This window comes from Heloderma suspectum, chromosome 8, assembly GCF_057233095.1.
Source record: "Heloderma suspectum isolate Gila_16-S chromosome 8, 16-S_ref, whole genome shotgun sequence".
In the NCBI taxonomy this organism is placed as follows: domain Eukaryota; kingdom Metazoa; phylum Chordata; class Lepidosauria; order Squamata; family Helodermatidae; genus Heloderma; species Heloderma suspectum.
In genome coordinates, this window is record NC_139465.1 from 37,549,411 (window position 1) to 37,573,434 (window position 24,024).

At 45.7% G+C, this 24,024-nt stretch overlaps 1 protein-coding gene across 3 annotated transcripts in view; it reads left to right on the plus strand.

The window, feature by feature from the left end:
• The window catches only part of CMIP (c-Maf inducing protein), a 224,990-nt gene that overhangs the window by 143,699 nt on the left and 57,267 nt on the right, over positions 1–24,024 (plus strand). For 2 of the 3 annotated variants that reach the window (XM_084811985.1, XM_084811986.1), the window contains 2 exons: positions 17,700–17,861; positions 21,280–21,321. In XM_084811985.1, coding sequence (XP_084668111.1) covers positions 17,700–17,861; positions 21,280–21,321 — 204 coding nt within the window. Of the gene's footprint in view, positions 1–9,867; positions 10,754–17,699; positions 17,862–21,279; positions 21,322–24,024 lie in introns of those variants that run through there. The other variant, XM_084811987.1, reaches the window with a different exon arrangement.

Here is a 24,024-nt window from a genome sequence, read left to right on the forward strand (position 1 = left end):
AGGACTCTTGCAAGTAAATAAATAATCTCCACAAGGTTTTGCGGCTTAGGTCACTGTACTGTTTTCAGAGTGCCTGGAAAACCCTGTGGTTCCCTGATCTATGTCAGACAGTTTATGTGAGCTACAAGAAGGCCAGGTTCTCTTCTTGGAGTGCACGACACGGAATAATGGGCTCAAGTTACAGGAATCCAGATTCCAGCTGAACATCAGGAAAAACTGTTAGAGCAATACGACAATGGAACCAACTACCTGGGGATGTAGTGGGCTGTCCCACACTGGAGGCATTCAAGATGAAGCTGGACAGCCATCTGTCAGGGATGCTTTGACTTGGATTCCTGCATTGAGCAGGGGGTTGAACTTGATGGTCTTATAGGCCCCTTCCAACCCTACTATTCTGTGATTCTATAATTCTATATACTACCTACTGCGAGCCTGCAGAGCTTTTTTCAGCCTGAAATTCTGTGTCAGAGAATCTCTCGGGGTGCCGCATTGCAGTGGTGGGCTGAAGGCAAAAGGGGCGATGCCAAACTATCAGCAATAACAGCATATTTTAGCTTAAAGCTCTTAGTACCACTGACGAGGCCTTAGGAGAGGCATTTCGACTTTTTAAAATGGGGGGAAACTGCACAAAAGCCCAGTGATTGGTGGTCAGGAGAAAGGGGGTGGAGCCACGGGAAGGAGGGGTGGCCTTCTGGGAACTCTGAAGGGCTGGATTGGGACTTCAGGGGAGGGGGTGGATGTGGCCACCAGGCCTGTATTTCTGCACCCCTGATCTACAGGATCAGAATCGGCACACCTCCGAATACCAGTTGCTCAGGAACAACAGTGGGAGAGGCCTGTTGCCATCACGTCTGACTTGTGTGCGCATTTATTCATGTTACTTCTTTAAGGTTACTTCTGCTGCTTTTGAGGCAGAACTCAAAAAAACGGTTTACATAAAATTATTAAAAATAAGCATCCATTAAAAATTATACAATAAAACAGAGAAGAGAAACAGCTGTTTCTCTTGAAGAAGCTGGGTTCGTCCTCCTCCCTCCCTCAAGACAAGATGGTCCTTCAGAAGCCCCCGTTGTCTGAACCTGACTTCCTGGAAGCAAGCCACAAGCCACAGTAAAACCTTGTATTGTAGTAATTCCAGTAACTAGCTATAAGCATTTACAGTTCCAATAAAGGTCTATAGTGAACAGATCACAACATAAGTGCTTGACCAGAATCAGTTCATGAGCATCAGAACAAAAGCCCCAAACAGCACACGGAATAAATCCAAATAGGTTCAGAGAGTTCTAGTGAAAGCGGGGAAGCTTTCCAGGTCATCAAAGCTTTACTTCCAACAAAGTCCACTGCTGGATGCTCTGGTTTAGATTCAGGGGAGTGGTTGCTAAAGATCAGTATTGGACATTCGATCCAGACAAACTGGAGAGGGTTCAGAGGAGGGCAACGAAGATGATCAGGGGACTGGAAACAAAGCCCCATGAGGAGAGACTGAAAGAACAGGGCATGTTTATCCTTGAGAAGAGAAGACTGAGGGGAGATAGGATAGCGCTCTTCAAGTACTTGAAAAGTGGTCACAGAGAGGAAGGCCAGGATTTCTTCTTGCTCATCCCAGAATGCAGGACACGGAATAATGGGCTCAAGTTACAGGAAGCCAGATTCCGGCTGAACGTCAGGCAAAACGTCCTGACTGTTAGAGCAATACAACAATGGAACCCATTCCCTAGGGAGATAGTGGGCTCTCCCACACTGGAGGCATTCAAGACGAGGCTGGACAGCCATCCATCAGGGATGCTTTGACTTGGATTGCTGCATTGAGCAGGGGGTTGGACTCGATGGTCTTATAGGCCCCTTCCAACCCTACTGTTCTATGATTCTATTATTCTGGCAGGGAAACCTGCCTCTCAGGTGGTTGCTGCGCCTCACTAGATGCCTCTGAAACACCCTCTTTAGTTGATGACACACTAAAGGACCTCTGAAACTCCCTCTCCAGCAGATACTCCCTCTCCTGCTGCTGCCCTGGTCCCATGGAAAATGTCCTTCGTCAAAAAGCAGGGACCTCCATCAAGGTCAGGCCTCCCAGCTGTGGAAGATAAGAAAACCATGTCACCACTGCGTCCAGTGGTGTAGTGGAGGCAGGGCTTGCAGGGATGCAGCTCCAGCACTTTTTCATTAGCAGGGACTCTGATGTCATCTGCCACCCCCCTCAGAATTCCCTGTTCCCTCTGAGCTTAGCTATGATCCTCACTGTAGCTGTGGGGGGAATGAATTTTCCAAGCAACAATATATTGCTCCATGTTGGAATGCAAAGTATTTGGGATGACTTGGTCTGGAATGGGCAATTAAGACCTATTCACTTTACAAAGACATGCTCCTGGTGGAGATGAAAACTCCTAGAACTGGGTTGTTGATATGGATTGTCACAACTGTCTGAAATTTTTGGACTGCCCTTGGCGACTATCAAAATGAGCTCCTGCATTTCCAAATTTACTACACCACTGTGTGTGTGTGTGTGTGTGTGTGTGTGGTTCAATCCAGCTGGGTGTGTGGATGTTTCTGTTGGTGGGGGGGGGGGATATATTAAAGGAGCTTAGGGAAGGCTAATGGGCAATGTTGGGGTGCTAAGGGAGTTTGCAAAGGGGCTGTTTAAATGAGAAGGGATCTGTCCATGAGGGCTGAGTTGAGAGGGTGAAGCTTCCATAGAGTATCTTATTTTGAAAACCTAAAATGTTTGTGTTTGAGTAAGTGAGTGTGTGAAAGAGATTTTAACAACCCTGCATTTTTTCTCAGACATCCAATTTAAGTACTGTTGCCATACTCTCAGCTGCACTGTTTTTGGATCCCAGTTGAAGGCTGTATATCTTACGAGGTTGCATAATCTTAGGAGGGGGCGTGGCTGTGACTGTCATGAAGGGACTCTGCACTTCTGAATTTGCCCCTACACTACTGGCTGCGTCTCACCTCCTCCCAGTCTGTAAGTCAGTGGGAGGCCTGGTAAAACTGAGTTCTCAGGCGCCTGGCTTCCCGTGGCCGAGCCTGGCTCTACAGTGTCCCTGTCTGACTCCGAATAGGTGTCACAGGCTATAGCTACCCTCGAACTTGGGCAAGGTCTCACATCTGTGATGGCAGCTGGAGGAGGGAGGGGCTAATGAGACATCCGATTGGCCGCTCCGGGAAGCAGGATGCTGGATTAAATGAGATTTTGGTCTGATCTACCAGGGCAATTATTATATTCTTATCTCTTCTTTATCCTGATGATTGTAGAACAGGACTTCTCAAATCTTGTCAGGGTGCATTTTTCCAAGCCAGGAAGAAAACAGACTGAACAAAATAATGAAAGGTCAGCTGGCAGAATTACATCTAATATGAGGCTGGTAGAAAAAAATAGAAGCATACCCCATTTCTTTTGAGGGGACCATTTTGTGAAAAGGTTAGAACTCAAGCTGAAGTGATACCCTCAGAAAAACTGCTAAACAAAAATCTAAATAACAGTGAATCAATTTAGTGACCCAGTCAACCCATCTCAAAATAAGACTTGCACATCACTTAATGTACAAGAGTCAAGCTAAAATACATCAGTCAACATACAGAAGTAAAGTTCAAAAACATAGATTAAATTTCTGTATTGATGCAACCCCCCCAATATTTAATTAGATAATATTTTAGCTCATATCCTCATTGCTTTTAGCAAAAAATAAGCTATAGCTTCTGTAATAAATTCATTTGTATCATAAAGGAAAAAGGAAAACATAATATTCTGGCAACCTTCCAGGATACAAAGTGATTCATGGTTTGGGTAACTCTTTAGGGAGATCTTGATAAAGATTACAGAAAAGAAAACCATGATTTCTTCTGAACCTCAAGGACATAATCTGTTGGAATAAGGTATACCCCTAAATCTGAGTAGTGTGCACAACAATATTAATTCTAGTATATGAGTCAGAATAATTAATCTTTTATTGCATGGCTCATTTCATTATTGCTTTTGTTTGTTGTACTGTGCACTTTTAAAGTGCAAAGTATTTTATAAAATAAAATTAAACCCACAATCTGCCCCAGTACTTCGTTGTGTGATTTGGATCTTCTTGTATTTGAGTCTATAACTTAAGCAAAAGATGCATAAATAATATGGGGTTGAGTTTTTTGTGTCTTTTTCTTCTCTTCTTCAAATGTTCAATTCAGACTTCTGTAGTAATTGCCTGTCACAAGCATTGAAGTATGGGGGGGGGGCAGGGTTTTGCGCTCTCTCTCTCTCTCTCTTGCTGGAGATGCTCAGCCGTGGTAGAGAAATTCCACCCAGTGAGCTTCGGCTTTGGGGCGGTATATAAAAGTAATAAATAAATAAATTCCACATAGTCTAGCTTACATTAAAAAGTAAAGAACAACAATATATGAACCCAGACAAACTGCAAGTAGTCTTAACTAGGGTTAGTGAAAACAGGCCCACTTCAAGCCACAGTTTATGGAACTAGCTTCTTTTCATTAACCTTAGTTAAGATTAGCCAGAGATTAAGGCTTGGACATCACAGTAAACTGTGGTTAACCCAAAACAGAAGCTTCAGATCTCCTCATGGCTATGCTAGAGCAGGGGATGGGATGGGGAAACATATGAGCCAGAGGCTCACACACAGGCCCATCCTTGTAATGCTAAACCATGGTTTAGAGTTACATGTGAATGCAGCCATTGTCTCCTTTCTGGGACAGGCCTGGTGATGTTAATAAATGCATTTGTCAGGTCAAAGCATCGCTGGGGCCACAATTGGTTCCTCTTTGAGGAAGTAGCTTAGTTCTCAGGCACATGGAATGAGCAACATCGATATTGAAGGTGAAAGCAATATTTCAGGGTCCTATACATCAGGGGTGGGCAGCTTGTGACCCTTCATATTTCTTGGCCTACAACTCCCATGATCTTTCACCGTTGACTATGTTGCCTAGAACTGATGGGAATTGTAGGCCAAAGATCTGGAGAGCCACAAGTTGCCCACCCCTGCTATATATGAAATGTTATTTGCCAAATAACACCGTAAATGCAATATTGCTGAGAGAGTCCTTCTGGATGGTGCTTAAAGAGAAGATATCACGTTGGCTCCCCAGTTTGAGGTTAAAAACCGCCATTACAAACTGCAAAGCTTCCTTAAACTATTTGTGTATGTTACTGTGAACGTAAGAAATGTGCAAATGGTCCACATCATGTTGTGTGGATTTTCAGACTGCCAAGCGTTGGCCGATCTCCCTGAAGAAATAAAAGGCATCGACTTTAAACCTTGTCCATTGAGGCCTGCCCTGCAGCAAGCTAAGAAAGAACCCCCGGCAGAACCCTTGGCATTTTCTCATTTTTCTGGAGCTTGACTTCCTTGACGCTCTGCCATAAATCAGTACTTTCTGGCACATGCGGCCCGTGGGAAGCCGAGGTGCATTTCAGCCGTAGAATTAGCGTGGCTGCAGGAAAGCGAGTGATTCACTGCCGGGAGTGGTAGTCCCAGCAGAATTCCTGTCGCAGTTGGAAGCTGGGGTGGGCTAGGATTGTACAGCCGGGAAGAAGATATGTTTGAATTTCTTATTTAAGCCATGGAAAAATGCTGAATTCTCTTGGGTGAAATTTGTTTGGGGCAGGGTCCAGAATGTAGGACGCGAGACAGAGAACAAATGCAAAGAGGACAGAGAAGGGAATGAAGAAATGAGGTCAGGCTTGGGATTCCTTAGGGAGAAGGTCTGTTGACTTCCAAGGGACAGTGCAAAGCCCTTGATGACCATGTTTTTTCCATCGGTGTGCGTTTCCAGTCTCATGAAATCATGGCAGGGGTTTTGCTGATGTCACTGGATACTCTAGTGGCTTGAGCACATGTCTTGGCAAAATAGGCTAGGGAGTAAGGAGTGTTCAATGTTTCTATGTTATGTACGCCATTGAAAAATCCCACCCAGGTCGTGCTCTATCTCCTGTCCTTTCAGAATGCAAAAGAGTATTACTTACTTTTTTAAAAAAAGAGAGAGAGAGAGAGAGAGAACAGTATGTTTCAGCTTTTGGAAATCGAACCTGGTGCCAAAATGTTAAATAATTTAGCTTATTTAAAAGGTGTGTGTGTGTGTGTGTGTGTGTGTCTGTCACATTCACACACACACATAAATACTTTCCTGAAGCATGACTTGTATTATCAGATGCAATCTTATGCATGTCTACTCAAAAGTAAATCTTGTTGAGTTCAATGGGACTTACTCCCAGGTAAATGCCGGTAGGATTGCTGACTTAGTATAACTTTCCAAAGCAACAGTTGCCCTTCCATTCAAACCCAAATAGTAGCCACTTACTGTTATCAATAAAATCAGAATATGCTGGGGGAGAAAGGAGGGAAATCATTTATAAAGAAAGGCAAGTGGTGGCTGTTGTCTTGTTTTGGAGTTCTGCAGCAGACCCCCTCCCCGGGGGGCAGGGGGGCAGGGTCCACTCAGCCTTGACATGAGGCAGAGGCTGGTGTAGGAGAGAGAAAGAGGAATCTAAACTACCAGTTGACACTAGCTAAAGCTGAATTCACAGTGGAAAAATGTACATTGGTGTTCATGTTGGGACACAGATACCACTAGTGAGGGGGGGCGGGGAGTTGAGCATGCTTAGACAGGAGCTCGAGGCCCTACAGTTTGCCCCATATGTCTGCCTCTGTCTTGGCTGACTAGACTCAGAGGTGGCTCTATAATTGGGGTGAATGGGGCAGCGGCCCTCTGCCTCTTCTCCATCCACCTGTGGTAGAGAAATCCCACCACAACTAGGTACGTTTGCTCCAGTGCATGGCATGATCTTCCACTGCCCTCTCTAACAGTCTCAATAGAATGTTGCTTATCTGCTCTGTCCTCTGCCCCACCAGCTCCAATGGGCACCAGCCGCCACTAAGCTAAAACCATTCCCAGTTACCGGAGAGGGACCGTAGGTCCGTGGCAATGCGCATGTCTTGCAGAAGGTCCCACCTTCAGTCCCTGGCAACATCAGCTGATGGCGTTGCAGGAAGCAGGGCTAGAAAAGATACCAGCTTAAGTCCTTGGTCAGGATAGAACAGGGTAGACCAGCCCCAAGCTGGTGTCTTCCAGATGTCCTGGACTGCAATTCCCATCATTTCCAGCTGGCTTTTGGGGTCATGGGCACATTTGGCAATTTGAGAAACTGTCCTGGGCACACATGATCACAAAGAAGAGAAACAGGTTCTCAGGATGCAAGACAGAATTTATTATAAGAAGCCCTATAAGAAGATAAGAATTTATTATACGTAGAAGGGGCTTCTTATAATAAATTCTACCTTGCACAGGCTTCTTATAATAAATTTTGTCTTGCACGGGCTTCTTATAATAGATTCTGTCTTGCACGGGCTTCTTATAATAAATTCTGTCTTGCGTGGGCTTCTTATAATAAATTCTATTTTACATGGGCTTCTTATAATAAATTCTGTCTTGCACAGGCTTCTTACAATAAATTCTGTCTTGCACGGGCTTCTCATAATAAATTCTGTCTTGCATCCTGAGAACCTGCTTCTTGTCTTTGTGATCTACTTTGGATGCTCACCTCCTGTTTTCTGGGCACACGCGAACACACCCCATAAGGTGGGTTAGGCTGTGAAATGAGGACTAGGCCAGGATCACCCAATAAGTCCATCATGGCTGAGCAGGGCTGTGAACGTAGGGGCTCTTTAGTTCACCCATGCTGACTGAGAATGGTAGGAATTGTAATCCAGCCCATCTGGAAGGCTCCAGGTTGGGGAAGGCTGAGGAAGACAATACTAGGATAGATGAACCAATAGTCTTGACTCTTGTATGTTCTCATATAAGCCATTTCCCCCCAGCTACTGTGAGGGTTGCAGCTAAGCTCAGGGGACCAGGGAATTCTCGGAGGGGGTGGGGGTGGCAGATGTTGGCAGCGTCTCTGCTAAGAAAAAAGTGTTGGTGGTGCGTTGTTGGCTCCACTACACCACTGTTGCTGAGGCCACCTGATGGAGAGAAAGCAACAGCTTTTCCATTGTTTCTGGATCCAGCTCCATGACCTGCTGAATTACTGCCTGTCATGCAGACGCTGAAGGGCTTTGGCAAACATAAAGTCAAGAAGTTTATCTATACCTGAAAGCAATCGCAGTTCAAATCCCCAAACCTTTCCACATATGCTGCTAGATATATGAAGCTAAATGATCTTGTTGGTATATGAAGCGAATTTTCTTTTATAAGTGGCTTTGGGTAGATTTTGCCCTGAAAAGCAGCGTAAAAGTACTTTAAATAAATGAATTTAAACTTCCATGCACACAACGGTCAATTACCACTTGGTGAACGGTCATCTGTAATCACCTAATCAGAGTGGTTAAAGCAGAGGTAAGCAACCTTTTAGGACCATGGGCACGCTTGGCAATTTGAGAAACTGTCATAGGCACCATCACAAAATGGCTGAAATGGAAGGCATGGCAAAAGACAAGTAACCTGCCCAAAAGACTGAGGACGAGGCAGAGGTGGGGGGTGAGCCCCAACACACTAATCAACTCCTTTGAACCCACACTTTTCAGCACCAACAGAAACCTATTTCACAGCAAATCCAGCTGCCAGTAAGATGTGTTGTTGTTATTATTTTTAAGTGAAAGGGGCAAGGCACCTTGGTGGGTGCCAAGGAAAATGTCTGGGGCACATTGATACCCTGGGGAGGGGGGGGGGACATTGCAGACCTCTGGGTTTGTTTGTTTGTTTGTTTGTTTATTTGATTTATCAATCACCCATCTGGCTGGTCACCCAGTTAATGAATGATACAGTGTGTGTGCTGATATATCTGGGATATTTTAATCCGTATGAAATTATGGGTTTGGAGTGAAGCAAAAATAATTAATTTAGAGGTGAAATGAGTGCCTCATCTGCTCACTTGCAGGCAAAGGGCCCCCAGTCCTATGTGTTGTAGCATCGTTGGCACTTGAACCTAATCCTCTCTTCATTATGAACATACGAGATCGGATTGTCCCAGCAGCAATATATTGTGAGCTATCCCTGATGTAATGCAGTAGCCCTGATGTAATGCAACGTATTTGGGAGTGGGGTGGGCTTGAATGGACAATTAGGACCCTTTACCTTTACCAGAGACCTGTGCCTGGTGGAGATGAAAGCTGCTAGAACTGGTTTGTTGATATAGATCAGCCCAGCTGCCTGAATTTTTGAAATCTCCTGGGGGTCGTGGTTCTGGGGACTACCATGATAAGCACCTGAACTTCAGAGTTTACCACTACACCACTGCTCAGCTGCAGCAGCCCGTAGGAGGGGGGAAGGGAGATCTCAGCTGGAGCTAGATCTAGGCAAAGTGAAGGGGTGGTCACACAGAAACATAGGAGCACAGGAACCTGCCTTATACTGAGTCAGACAACTGGTCTGTCTAGCTCTGTATTGTTGACACTGAATGGCAGCAGCTGTCCTGTGTTTCAGGTTTCCGACCCTACCAAGAGGTGCTGGGGATCGAACCTGGGACCTTGTGCATGCAAAACAGATGCTCTGCCGCTGAGCTAAGGCCCTTCCCTTCCACATGTAGTTTGGCCCCTTAGTCACATGCCCAAGTCACCGCTTAATGCCGGTGAGTTCATCAAATTATGAGCATACATGTGTAACCCAACCCTAAAGTGAAGAGAACTTTGAATCCCCACAGCCAAAACCGAGATTCCCAGCTGCTGTCCGTCTCACATCTGAAGATGGGTCACCCCAGAGCAGGACCTCTGATGAAGATTGCCAGGAACGGGCAGGCTGTTACGCTTGCTCCTACCTACTCCATTGAAATTTAAATTGTGATATCTTTGTGGCAGGGACCTGACTGTCGGTGATGCATCAATAATAAACTAAGACGATGATAAAAAATAAAAATAAAAATCCAGGAGCAGCAGGACTCTTCACCCTTTGGCAGGGCAATACAGATGCCTGGCTTACCAAGTAGTTCCATGTACACCCTAGAGTAAGTTTTGGGGGAGGGACCATAACTCAATGGTAGAACACATGTAGAAAATCCCAGGTTAGACGGGCAAATACTCTGATCTGGAATAAAGGCATCTTTCTAGGTCTCTCTGTACCTGTTGGTAAATGACCCATTGTGAGTACAAAATAGCAGTTTCATCCCACTGAGCGTCTCAAGTGTTTTTCTGCTGAGAAAAACAGTATTGCATCCAGGAGCTAATCCAAGATATGCCAGAGGTGAAGTCTTCTGAGGGCTGGTGCATCTCCCTCCCCCCACCTCCCCGCCCTGTGCAAGCTGTTCTTCAGTGTTACAGTAACATTTCTTAAAGATAACAGTGCATTGTGCAAGTCTATTTAAACCCCTCTGGACCCAAGAGCTGCAAGGAGGGAGGGAGCAACACACACATTGATCTTCTGCTTGTGACTCTTCCACAGTGGGAGGAGAGAGAGAGAGAGAGAGAGATTAACCCCAATGCTCAATTTCATACAATACCGTTCAGGCATCAACATCAGCAGTTCCAGGTCTTTCCTCAGTAGCAGACCACCTGTTCTTCATGTTTCCCCCTCTGCTCCTTTGAACATCAGCACCAGCATTTTCTTTTGTGTTTTTAAAAATTTCCCCAAGGGAAAAAAACCTTTGTTCAAAGGCTGCGCAGAGGGCTTAGTGAAGGCCTTAAAAGAAAAGGAGAAGTTGCAAGGGAGATTTTGGCAGCTGCTTTAAACATCCGGCATCACTCAATACTAGCAGCTTTTCCTGAGCAGATCCTTGTCAGATTAGAAAAATCGGCGCTGGAGGTCGGCAGCACGGATGGATTCTGAGGTGCAGGGCAATTCACAGTGGGGTGTGTTGGGAGTGCCTGGGATGGTGTATCGGGATCTGCTCCGTGTTTCTGTGTTCACATGGTTTGTTAAATTTTCTTTATTTGATGAACGGGGCAGGCTAGATAAGACGGGTGTTCTGGGGCCTTTTCCTTCCCTCAGATGTCTCCAGTCTAGCAGAAAAAGACAGCCTGCAAGTCTGAAACCCGTTTGCTTTTCATTCAGTGCTGTATGGAAACCCTGGGAAAGTTTGGGAGAAAGCGCTGGGGGAGGATGTAGATATAGCTCTGGAACTGATGTGTTTGGGGTGACTTGGAGAAGTCACAAAGTCAGGAAATTATGGTATTCCATTGCAGGAGTGCCTTTGTAATACTGCTTGTATTCTAAAGGGATATTGTTTGTAGCCCTTAGTTTTTAGAAGAGTGTGTTGTAAGTTTAAGGAATAGTAACAGCAGCCTTATGGTTGCATCTTTAAAGGCTAACAAACTTATTGTGGCATAATCTTTTTTTGGGGGGGTCGAGCAGAGGCCATCTGACAAAGTGGGCCATGACACGTGCCAACTTCTGCCACGGTAATGTTGCGACTCTTTAAGGTGTAAACGGACTTCATTGCTTTCGTTGCAAAAGCCTGTTCTTCTGGAATTAATAGTAAGTTACGTTCACTGCTGATAGCTGTGTATTTAGGTATCCCAAAAGCTGGTCTTCTCTGAGAGTGGAGGGAGGGGGCAGAGAGAAATAGACCCCCAGTTACCTGTTGAGGAGGCTGGGAGCTAGTGAAATGGTGGAGCCTGCAAAAGGGCATGGGGTGGGATTTGCTCCCCCTGGTATACATTTACGCTGAGTCTTCAGAAAAGAAGCAAGAGGCAGCAATAATGTTAACCATGATTTTTGTTTGTTTCCAGTCCTCTGCCTGTACAAACTTAATTTTATTTCTTCTGTGTATTACACCTGTATCTCATCCTTCCTCCAAGGACCTTGGGGTGGTACACAGGGTTCTTCTCCCCTCTCCTTTTTTAAAACTCACAACAACCCTGCAAGGTAGTTTGGGCTAAGAGATGGTGATTGGCCTGAAGTGACCTCATGAGAGAGCCAGTGTGGTGTAGTGGCGAGAGTGTTGGACTGGGAATCGGGAGATCCAGGTTCTAGTCCCCACTCAACCACGGAAGCTCACTGGGTGACTTTGGGCCAGTCACAGACTCTCAGCCCAGCCTACCTCACAAAATTGTTGTTGTGAGGATAAAATGGAGAGGAGGAGGAGGATTACGTACACCGCCTTGGGTTCCTTAAGGAGGAAAAAAAGGCAGGCTATAAATGTAATAAATAAATAAATTATGGGGATATGAACTTAGATCTCCCTGCCCCTAGTCCCAACAGTTGTAACAGCCTAACTCGACCCTCCTGACTGCAAGTCCCATCATTCGCAGCCAGCATGGGCACAATGGTGCATACGATCACTGATTTAATGCAGCCTACAAGGCAGGTGGATGGTGTCTTTGGAGCGAAATATCCCTGCATGGGTCACCTGACCCCATGGGGCATGTGAGAGAAATACGAGAGATTTTAAGAGGAGTGACTAGAGATTAAGGGGAGACAATTCCGGGGTGGATAGGACCACCGGTAAGGTGGCAGGAGGTGAGGCAGATGACAGGGAAACAAAGGTAAAGGGTCAGCATTATCCTCTGTTGGTCAAAGCACAACGCACTGTGGAGGATGGAGTCTTTTCCCCCAGAGGTATGAGAGATGGCTCGCTTTGACATTCCGCCCATCTGCACCATAGCCTCTAAAGCAGGGGTGGGCACAATGGAGTTTGGTATCTACTGGTAGATCTCTGGGTGATTTGCATTAGGCAGCAAGGAGTTCTGACATGTTACTGTTTAACAACAGCCACAACAAAAAGGTAAGGTCTCTCTCCCACCCTGCTGCCCCCAAAATTAGGCTGCCGAAATGGGGAAAGCTTCAGGGAAAATCAAGAGTGATTTTGTGTGTGCATGCGTGTGTTGTGTGAGGACTGCAACCTCAGTTCTGTTACTAAAACAAATTTGTGGGCTCAGTGTGTGCTCAGAAGCAACCTTTTCCTTAATTTTCAGGGAATGTCCTTAACCCACATATCCTTCCAGCCACTGTTTTGCACCTGGAGGACCTCAGGATTCTAGTTAAACAACAACAACAAGCAGACGAAACGAAGTAGAACTAGCAAGCCTGAAGTCTGCCCACCCCTGCTCTAAAGAGATCTCTTGGCGTAATAATTTAACCTGGCCAGCAGCATAATCTTGAAAGCTATAGTTGCATTTCCTGATGCGCGTCGTGCAATGTGTGAATGTGACGGCCCTTGCATGGTTTTATACTTTGTTGTATTCAGGCTTTCGGCTTGGTGACTGAACTGCTTCCCCTTTGCTTCTCTTAACACTCTACACAAATAAATCCAAAGGAAAACTCTAATTAAATCAGCCCTTGCCATGGTTTTTGAAGCTTAGCTGTTTTCAAACTACCAACCCAAGCTGGTGGCCCACACTGCACAGAATCGTCACCCACCACCCTTTGTTGCCTTTGGGGTGGAGAAATGGCTGCACTTTAAAAAAAAATAAAAAATTCTTAAGCATAAAGCAAGTTGCCACCTGGGGAAGGGATTGATTGATGAGCAAGTAAACATAGATTAGGTGTCCACAGTTCTCGAAATCTCTCCACTGCATTAGCCAATGGAAAACTCATCACATTGGACTGTTAGATGGAAGAGATAAAGTCTTTAATGCCCTCTGCGCTCTAAATGGCACAATAGAACAATAACAGACAGGAGGGTGAGGAATATTGCTTACATACATTATGCGAGCAGCTCTCCCTCTCTGTAAAGATGTTTGGGTCTCACTCAGTGGCTGAGTTAGCACATAATGCTAAACTATAATTTAGCATTACATGCATGAGTGGAAATGTGCCTGTGGAAAGCACTGGGGTCAAGCACCCTCTCCCCTTTTCCAATATGGCTGGGAGGACAAATAAACAAACAAACAAACAAACAAACCATAATTTAGTTTCACTTTAGCCAATTCCTGGCTTGTTGTTACATATGAGCCAGGAATTATGGCTAAAAATATATTCTAGCCCATTGCTAAACAAACACATTTCAAGCCCTGGATTGTTTTTGTAGTTTGTTTATTTAAACCACAAATCCCGCTTTGCACGTAGCGGCAATGTGCTAAAACAGAACTGGACCTGGTCTATTTTACACGCCCCCCCCCCCATCATGTGGGGGGAGTATGCAACCCTAGCTCTTTCTGTGTAGTCATTTCTGCTCATGTGCATAGCACTAAACCATGGTTTTGCATGATGTGTGAATGTGGCCCGTGACTAGGATACTTTAAAGATATTGATGATATTTCTATCCCACTTCTGTGTGCAGTGATCTGCCATCCTAGTTTCCAACAGGTACTCCAAGACCATGTTAGAAGCTTCAAGTAGCAACAGTGATGCCCTCATGTTGCCACGACTGGTTCCAGGGCATCAGAGGTCTCAAGGCTCTTCCTTAAAAATCTGTGTCTCCAACATCTGGCAGTCAGAGGCATGCTACCTATGAATAGGGAGGATGCTTTGCTAATAGCTCTGGTGGGCATTAATAATACTGCTTTCCTGACAGCAACATGCTTTGCTGAAAAGTTGCAGTGGAAACTTCCAACAATAGTATGGAAAACTATTTGTAGGTCTACATGTCTACCCAGCTTGGCCCATGTTCTTGTTTCAGCATGGCGGTGGTGGGAGCATGTGACTTTGTTTGTTTGTTTGTTTGTTTATTTAATTTATTAATTGCCCATCTGGCTGGTCACCCAGCCACTCTGGGCGATGTACATAAAAAATACCCGAACCCACCCCAAATGACTGCCTGAACAATCACGTTTTTAATGTGCGGCGGAAGCTCATTAAAGAGGGGGCATGGTGGAGTTCCCTAGGGTGGGAGTTCCACAGAGTGGCGGCCACCACAGAGAAGCCCTCTCCTTCATCCCCACCAGTCTAGCTGTCCTGGCTGATGGGACAGAGAGAAGGCCATCCAAGGCTGATCTTGTTAAGTAGCCTGTCTGGTGTTGCTGGAGGCGCTCCTTAAGATAGGCTGGGCTGGAACCACATAGGGTTTTAAAGGTCAAAACCAACACCTTGAATTTGGCCCGGAAAACAACTGGTAACCAGTGCAACTCCTTCAGCATTGGAGTGATGTGATCTCGCCGGCGGGTGCCTTTAATCAGGCGAGCCAGGTTTCAGGCGAGTTCAGGTTTCAGTCTGTTCCCTCCAGAAGAAGGGAGCAGAAGGAGCTGCAGATAGACTCTGGAGCTGACCAATGGTGTCAGGAGTGCCCTAGCTGCCTCTTGCAGTCCCCTCCAATAGCCAACTCAGGACACAGATGACGAGGATTCTTTCCAAGGCTTTATTCCTTTATTACTTTATGACTCTTTCAGATACTAATCACTAGCAACTAAGCAAGGAACAGCTCTGGGGAAAGATAGCAGAGTAGCCCAAGGTCCAGGTAAGGCAGTTGGTCCCCGTTTGAAGGGGAACCATGGGAAGACTCTGAACTTATGGGCTATGGTAACCAGTGCAACTCCTTCAGCACTGGAGTGATGTGATCTCGCCGGCGGCTGCCTGTAATCAGGCGAGCCGCCGCGTTCTGTACCAGCTGCAGCTTCTGAACCATCTTCAAGGGTAACCCCACGTAGACCGCATTATAGTAGTCTAAATTAGAGGAGACCAGGGCATGTACTACCGATGGGAGCAGATGGTCGGGAAGGAAGGGGCACAGCCGCCGTTTCAGATGGAGTTGATACAGCACTGTCCGGCTCACAGCTGACACCTGAGCCTCCATGGACAGCTGGGAGTCCAAAATGACCCCCAGGCTGCGGACCTGGTCTTTCAAGGGTAGCCGTACCCCATTCAACACCAGGTCAACATCCCCCAGCCTCCTCTTGTCTGCCACCAAAAGTACCTCGGTCTTGTCAGGGTTCAGCTTCAGCTTATTCCTCCCCATCCAGCCACTCACCGTCTCCAGACATTTGGACAGGGATTCTACAGCCAACCTTGGTGAAGATTTGAACAAGAGGTTCAAAAAGAGCTCCTTTGGAGCTCAGGAAGGGTCTTGGAAAAAGACAATTGCCTTTTCCCCAGGACTGCACTACATTCAAAGTGGGGAAAGAGCTGAGCTGATTTTGCATTGGTCCCTTGCAATCATATTCATGGAAAATTCATGGAGGATAAGGCTGTCAATGACTACTAGTCCTGATGCCTATATGCTACCTCCAGTATCAGAGGTAGTCTGCCTATGTACACCAGTTGCTGGGGAACATGGGCGGGAAGGTGCTGCTGCACTTGTGTCCTGCTTGTGGGTTTCCTGTGGGCAGCTGGTTGGCCACTGTGTGAACAGAATGCTGGTCTAGATGGGCCCTTGGTCTGATCCATAGTCTTCTTATGTTCATGGTGGTTGAAGAACACTGTCTATTTGTACATCAGAACAGCACACACAGTCCCCTATCAGTTTTGTCGCTCTGTTCTTAATGATAAATAATACACTGGGTTATTCCTGGAGTTCAGTTTGAACTGCAAAACAAAAAAATGACCACCAGAAGCGCATCCAGTTTATGAATTTATAGAATTAAAATTTATAAACTGGATGCAGTACTGGTGGTCATTTTGTTAAGGAGTTCTGTATTACGCACATCGCATCACTGGCATACCAGTTGGTTCAGTCTGAATTCATTCTTTTTCCATCGCTGCCCAGACATAGATGGATAAGGAATTATTATAATGGTGGACCTCCTGAAAGTGCTTCCAGCTGTGGTTATGAATTTCTCTGTGTGTGTCCCGTCCCCCCCAAATACTTGCCTTCTGCGTGTATGAATCCAGCAGCTGTTTAAATGGCTGCCCGTTGTATCTGCATCCTGTTGCATTGAGCTATGGTGATGTGTGGGTGTTGACATCATTTCTTGACTAGAATGTAGTCGTTTTCTCCTCGGATTCAGCAGCCTGAGGGTTATCTAACCAAGACAGCCTGTAATATATAAGTAGCAAGTGTCCTTTGCCTCCTGACATGGTAAATTTTGGATGGCATCATTATTACTTTTTAAAGCTCAAAGTGCATAAGAAAGTGCACAGGAATTGGCCCTCATTCTTGCAGGTGAATTTAAATGAAGAAATGCAAGCTAATCCTACACGTGGTTTACTCAGACTTAAGCCCCAGAATGTTCAATGTAACTTACTCCCAAGTAAGTGTGCATAGGATCTCAGCCCTAAACTATTTCAAGTGTTTATCCGGCAGGTAGTAGCATGCATATATTTTACATGTGCTCTTCCAAGTACTTGAATGGAATGATCTGTTTTTTAATGTAAAGGAATAATTCCACCACCACCATTACTGAAGGCCTATAATGATGGGGCCTGGTGGTTGTCAACTGGAACAGAGTTCCACAAAAGGGGGGGGGGCTTGGGTGCACGTATCATCAGTTACCTTTCACTTGGCTTTATTGAGTGGAATAGTTATTGGCTGGGCTCACACAACACACTAACCCACAGTCAGTGGTTGAGTGTGGGTTGTTGTTGAACCGTGGGTTGTTTGTTGAACCGTGGGTTAGCGTATTGTCTGAACCCAGGACATTTTATATAGTGTGGCTTGTTAACCACCCTGAACAACCCAACAACAAGCCGTGGGTTCTCAAGGTGGCTTGTTCAAGCTGAAGAAGCCGCACAGCCGTTGTGTATTATTTGGGAAATTTATAGCAAGTAGGTCTCATATACAGATAAATGTAGCGATACAGAGGGGTGGAAGGCAAACCTATTCCTTTATAACTGGGCTTCCTTCTCCTTGTCCAGAATCTGTTTTCCAGATTCTGTATGATACGTAGAAAGTTCTCTTGTGGTTTCCCTGTGGATTCTTAACTTAACACCTGAATTTATGTGGTTATTGTTGTTGTTCCTAGAAAAAGATCTACAAGTACAAGAAGGTGCTGAGTAACCCAAGCCGCTTGGAGGTGGTTCTGAAGGAGATCCGGACGTTGGTGGACATGGCGCTAACTTCCCCTTTGCAGGATGAATCTATCCATCAAGCACCTCTGGAGATAGTTTCCAAGTTGCTCTCAGAGGTAAAATCTTTGTCATGGTGCCTTTTTGTTGTTTTTTTCCATTGACAAAAAAAGTTTTAAAAACCCAAGAGCCTTAAAATATGTGTATGTGTACTTCGATTTCCAAGGCCACTTACTGTCTTTGGAGAAAGAGATTGCCTGAGCTACCCAGAGCTACCACAGAAAAGTCCCTGCTCCACACTTTCAGCTTGCAAGAAGATAAGATTCTGAGAATAGCCTTCCAGCCAACGTCCATGACCATAGGGTTTATATAAAGGAGGAGTGAGCAGAAAGTCGATCAGGATCTAGTGGTAGATCTCTGATTGATTTGCAGTAGATCAGCAAGATTTACTGATTTCCAATAGTTTAATAATAGCAAGTAGAATTACAATTGTTTCTAAAAAGTTACCACAGCTAGCCTTGGGTTTCATGCCTTGGATAGCTGCTTTAGAATTGTGACTGAAACCCAGAGCGGATTCGCCTTCCCAGGGACATCGGAGCCACCAGTCTTCACTGTTAGGATCCCTGTTCTGAAGTAATTTAGGGTGCAATCCTAACTAGGTGGGCGGCCACCTCCGAACTCAGAGGCTAACGCTTATCCAAAGCAAGGCAGGAGAGGCACGGGGGGATCATTCCCTCTGTGCCTCTCCTGCTTTGCTGTTTTCGCCAGACAGACGTTTTCGGCTGCCTAGAGGCGGGGGGGCCTACCAGGAGAGGAAGGTGCTGTACGACACATTGGATGTGTCGTACGCATGGCTCCTCTCTTCCCCACCCCAGAACACCCCCCAGAATACCCCCTTTCAGTCGCTCCGCGCTCGTCTTCCGAGCATGGAGGACGGGGCTTCTCTGCGCTGCCTCTGAGGCAGCGCTGATGAGGGGGGCAGTTGGTTTTCTAGGAACCAACCTTGGAGTGCGGGCTCCGAGGTTGGTTGCCAGAAAAGAGCATATCCTATGGCCCTCTAGTCAGTGTCTAGTGGGCCGTGGGATTGCTCCCTTAGATATACATTTGTACTTGCTTACAAGTACAGCCATCTCCCAGCTGCTATTTTGCAGCTGATTCCAAGTGGTAGATCTCTGGGCCCCAGTAAAAAAAAGGTATATTGTACAAGCTAATTATTGAGCGGGGCCATAGCTTAGAGTTAGAGCACCTGCTTTGTATGCAGTAGGTCCCAGGTTCAGTCCCTGGTAACCGCAGGTAGGGTTGGAAAAATGCCTGCCTGAAACCCTGGAGAGCCATTTCTGCCCATCGCTGTTTACATGTGCCCAATGGGCCCATGGTCTGACTCAGTCTAAGGCAGCTACCTATGTTCCTAAGCCTGAGGTTTGCTCACCTCAGATGTAAAAAGAGGCGATCTGGGAGAAATGCAGGATATTAGCTGTAGGGCTATGCCATGTTACTAAAGAAACAGCCAAACAGCTAATAGGAACATTAGAGGTTGCCTTATACCAGGTCAGACTATTTCTCCATCTAGCCCAGTATATCATTCTGCTGCCATTTATATGGTTTTAATGATGCTGTGCTGTTCCTTTTAGCATTGGATTTATTTTTTAAATTTTGTTGTGATTTATATTTGGATTGGAAGCTGCCTTGAATTCGATTTTTATCATAAGAAGGCAGGATTTCAATGTCCAAATAAGTCAATATTGTCTATTCTGACTGACAGTGGGGCTGTTCACACAAGACACTAACTCACATTCCATGGTTGACTGTGGCTTGTTGATGAACTGTGGGTTGTTTGTCGAATGGTTGGTTAGTGTGTGTCCGAACCCAGCACGTTTTCAGTAGGGTGGCTTTCTAACCATGCAGTGTGGTTTATGTTTCTCAGACAAGCCACCTTGAGAACCCGTGGTTTGTTGTTGGGTTGTTCAGGGTGGATAACAAGCCACACTGCATGGTTAACAAGCCACCCAGTTGAAAATGCCCTGGGTTCAGACAACATGCTAACCCACTATTCAACAAACAACCCACAGTTCATCAATGACCCACATTCAACCACTGAACAGCTCTAGTGGCTCTCCAGGGTCCTAGGCAGAGGTCTTTCCCATTACTTGCTATTGGAGATCCATTTTACCTGACATAGTTTTGACTGGAGATGCCAGGGATTGAACCTGGGACCTTGTCACTGAGATATGGTTCCTCTTGACTAAGGATACTATGGGGCTGTTCACACAACACGCTAACCCACAGTCAGTTTTTGTTGAACCGTCATTTGCTTGTTGAACCATGGGTTAGCATGTTGCGTGAACCCAGGACATTTTCCACAGGGTGGTTTGTTAACAATGCAGTGTGGTTCATTAACCACCCTGAATGACCCAACAACAGACAGTGGGTTCTCAATGTGGCTTGTTTGAGAACAATAAGCCACACTGCATGGTTAACAAGCCACCCTGCGGAAAATGTCTTGGGTTCGACAACATGCTAACCCACGGGTCATCAACAACCCACACTCAACCACTGAGTGTGGGCTAACGTGTTGTGCGAACCCAGTCTATGTAAGGGAGGAGCCATAGCTTAGTGGTAGAGCATTGCATGCACAACGTCTCTGTTTCAGTCCCTAGTACCTCCAGTTAAGGTCTCTGACAGTAAAGGGCGAAATTGAGATCCTGGAAAGTACCTTTCACTCAGAGATAACACTACTGGACTAGATGGGCCAATGGATTGATTTAGTATAAGGTAGCTTCATATGTTCAGTGTGGACCATTGACTTGGACGAAACCTTTTGGTATGGGAGACATTTCATGTGTCATCTGCGTTATTCATTTGTCCATCATCTGCTTCGATCAAGGGACAGTTGAAATGCAGTAGATATGGGCTGTAACATGTGTAGGACTCTCCTCTAGAGTTTGTGCTTGCATGAGATGGTCCAACATTATACATTTATGCAATTCAAAGTGATGGGCACCGGGAAATATAAGGAACGGGCCAATCTGTTGTATTGAAGACGTGCTAGGAGTACCTGAATTTGGCCACTCTGGGAGAAAGGAAACATAGGCTAGAGCGGGGGTTCCCAATGCTGCACCCATGGACTTCCAGTGGTGCCCACAAAACTCTCCCCTTCCTGCCCCCTTCAAAAAAACTTGGACAGTGTTAGGGCAGTTTCCTCCCTCTTTCCAGCCGCTATTCTTGCTCTTTCTCTTCCCTCTACCCCTTTGTGTTGTTGTTTCCCCCTCCCAGCCTGGCTATTTCTCTTTCCCACCACCACCTCTTTAGCTCACTTTTGATTAGCCAGGACCCCACAGCAGCTGTTATGTGACTAGCCGCATCCCCAATGGGAGCCATTTTGTGGTGGTGCCCACAGCAGTGTTTCAAATTCCAATATCTGCCCACAGGTCCAAAAAGGTTGAGGACGCCTAAGCTAGAGGGCCCTTTTGATCCTTTCCAGATAAGAAAACCAAGCAAGTTTATTCACTGATTTCATAATTTGTTTTCCCTTTTCAGAATACCAACCTAACCACTCAAGAGCATGAAAATATTATTGTGGTAAGTGCAAAATAACATCTTTTCCCCCCATCAGCTTCATTCAGGTTTACATCCTAGGTCCAACAGCTTCATTTTGTTTCGCTTCACTGTGTTTTCTTCTTCTGTATTATCTGCCCTGCCCCTCCATTTTCTTTTTCAAATGTAAAGTGGTTTAATTGTGAGGGTTGCCCTTACAAGAATTTTGCAAATGTTAGTTTTATGAGAGCCTGAGAATGTTCTCTTCACTTCCTAACAAAAATGCAGTTCCCAAGATACTTGGAGGAGGATTCAGGCTGCCATGATAATTACAATGCAGTCTAGACTTAGCGGAGGCTGGTGGCTCTGATGTCAGTGGGGTGGTAAATCCACTCCGGGTTTCAGTCAGAACTTTAAGAGCACAATCCTTTGCATGTTTAGACAGAGAAAAGGCCTACAACTCCCAGCATTCCCCAGCCAGCATGGCTAGGGAATGCTGGGAGTTGTAGGCCTGTTGTCTGTCTAAACATGCATAGGATTGTACCCTAAAGGAGCTATTCAAGATGTGGAAGCACCTTGGAGAGCTTCTTTAATGTTCTGGCTGGTTCTGAGTGAAACCTGGAGTGAATTCATTGCCCCACTGACATCGGTGCCACCAGCCTCTAGATATGCCTTAAAATAGGGGTGCAGAACCTCAGTCCTGGAGGCCAAATCTGGGCTGCCTGGGGTCTCAGTCTGGCATTCCAAGGTTCCCCAGAGGGCTCTGCTCCTTCCCCTGGCCCCCATCCCCTTTCCCCGGCCCCCGTCTCCTTTTCCCAGACCACCAGTCATTTGGTTTCCCAGCATTTGTGCACTTCTAAAAGGTTGAAATGCCTCTCTTAAGGCTTAGTTACTGACAGTAAGAGCTTTAAGCTAAAATACAGCAGTATTTTTGACCACTCCCCTTTTGCCTTCAGCATCACCCACCACCAGAATATGGCCCCTGAGGATGTCTCCAAAATGGAATTTGGCCTTCAGGCTGAAAGAGGTCCCCTGCCCTAAAATCTTGTAGACAGGGGTCCACAACATTCATGTCCCCCACCAACCCTACCCAAGGAGAAGGGGTGGAGCCTTGATTGTGAGTGACATCGTGCCAGTCTTCACGGGTACTTTGAGCAACCCCAGAGGTCCAGTGCAACTGCTGGAAAAAGCCCACAGCTTCCCTCCTCATCTCTGTTGCCTCAGTGAAATGTCCTGGAGATCCCATGTCCTTCTCCCAAGGGTGGGGAAGGATGAGGAGATTTCCCAGACCTCACACTGAGTTCAGAAAAAAATGGAAATCAGTACCGTCTCTGCTTTCTGAGCCTTTTGCAGGCAATCAGGTCTTGGAACTTTCCCTGCCCTTCTCCAGCCTTAGAAGAAGGCAGGGAAGATTGCACTGTAATAAAAAATGTGCTTGCCAGTAGCAAGCCAGTGAGCTTATTTGTGGGTGCCCGGTAATGGGAAACTTCCCAAACCTCTCCTCTCTGTGCATCAGCTTTCCCCAACCTGGTACCCTCCAGATATGTTGGCCTGCAACTTCCATAATTCCCACCAGAACAGCCACTTCCAAATTTACCAGTACACAACTGACCTTGAAGAGGAGATCAGAAGCTTGGACTTTTGTTGTAGGTTAACCACAGTTTAACTTGTCATCCAAGTCCTAAAGGCCTGGTTCACACATCACAACAACCCAGGTTTTCTTGTTTTAACTGCAGCAACATGTTTGTGTACTCAGGGTTCCAACTTTGGCTTGTCTCTCCCACAACAAGCTAGAGTATCTGGTTTACACATCACAGTAAACAACCCAGGGATGGAGCATCCTTGGGTTGTTTAGCCACTCTCGCTTGCCATGTTCATGACAAACCATGGTTTGTAAAAAGCCCTGAGTTGTCATTCCATGTTAACTGGGCAAAAGTATTGTTAATCTTAACTATGGTTAGTGAAAACAAATCAGCTTCATAAACTGTGTTTCAAAGTCGGCGTGTTTTCCCAAACTATAGCTAAGATTAACCACAGTTTGTCCATGTTCAGATGACACAGCAACCTGCAGGTTGTGGTTAATCTAAAATGGAAGCAAACATTTCCAAACTCCTCTCATGGCTATCCTGGTGGAGGAGGTTGGAGTACGGGAGTCCAGGGCAGGGGGCTAGGCTCATTTGTGTAATACTGAACTATAATTTAGTGTTGCATCTGAATCAACCCATACTTTTCTTCATCAACAAGAAGAGAACAAATCTTTGCAGGATCGTTATTATAAAGATCATGAATGATTCTTTCTGCAGATGCAATTTATACAAGACAGTGCAGAAAATAGCGAATAATATCATCTACCACATCTTGGCCACAAATACAGATGCATAAATTTATTCATAGTTTTGTTTTTCTTCTACTCTTGAGAGACCAGAGCTTATAAAGAAGGCTGTAAATATTTTTTCAGTGGGTAAGATCATGCCAATTCTGCAAGATGATTTTGGGGGGTGGGATGGGGGGAATGATTGTACTTGAAAAAAATTCCATCCTATTGAGAAATGTTAGTCGGTTGCATTTTTTCCATATCTAATTGGACAGCTTGATTATACACATTTTGGACTATCTCATGACCAGGTGTTTCAAGCAAGTCAGGAGACAAATCGTACATACACTTTAGATGTTCAGTTTGCTTTAGGTAATTTGTGTTTGTTCCATCAGGCTTCTTTGCAGCCATCTTTCATTCATCAGCTGTTACTG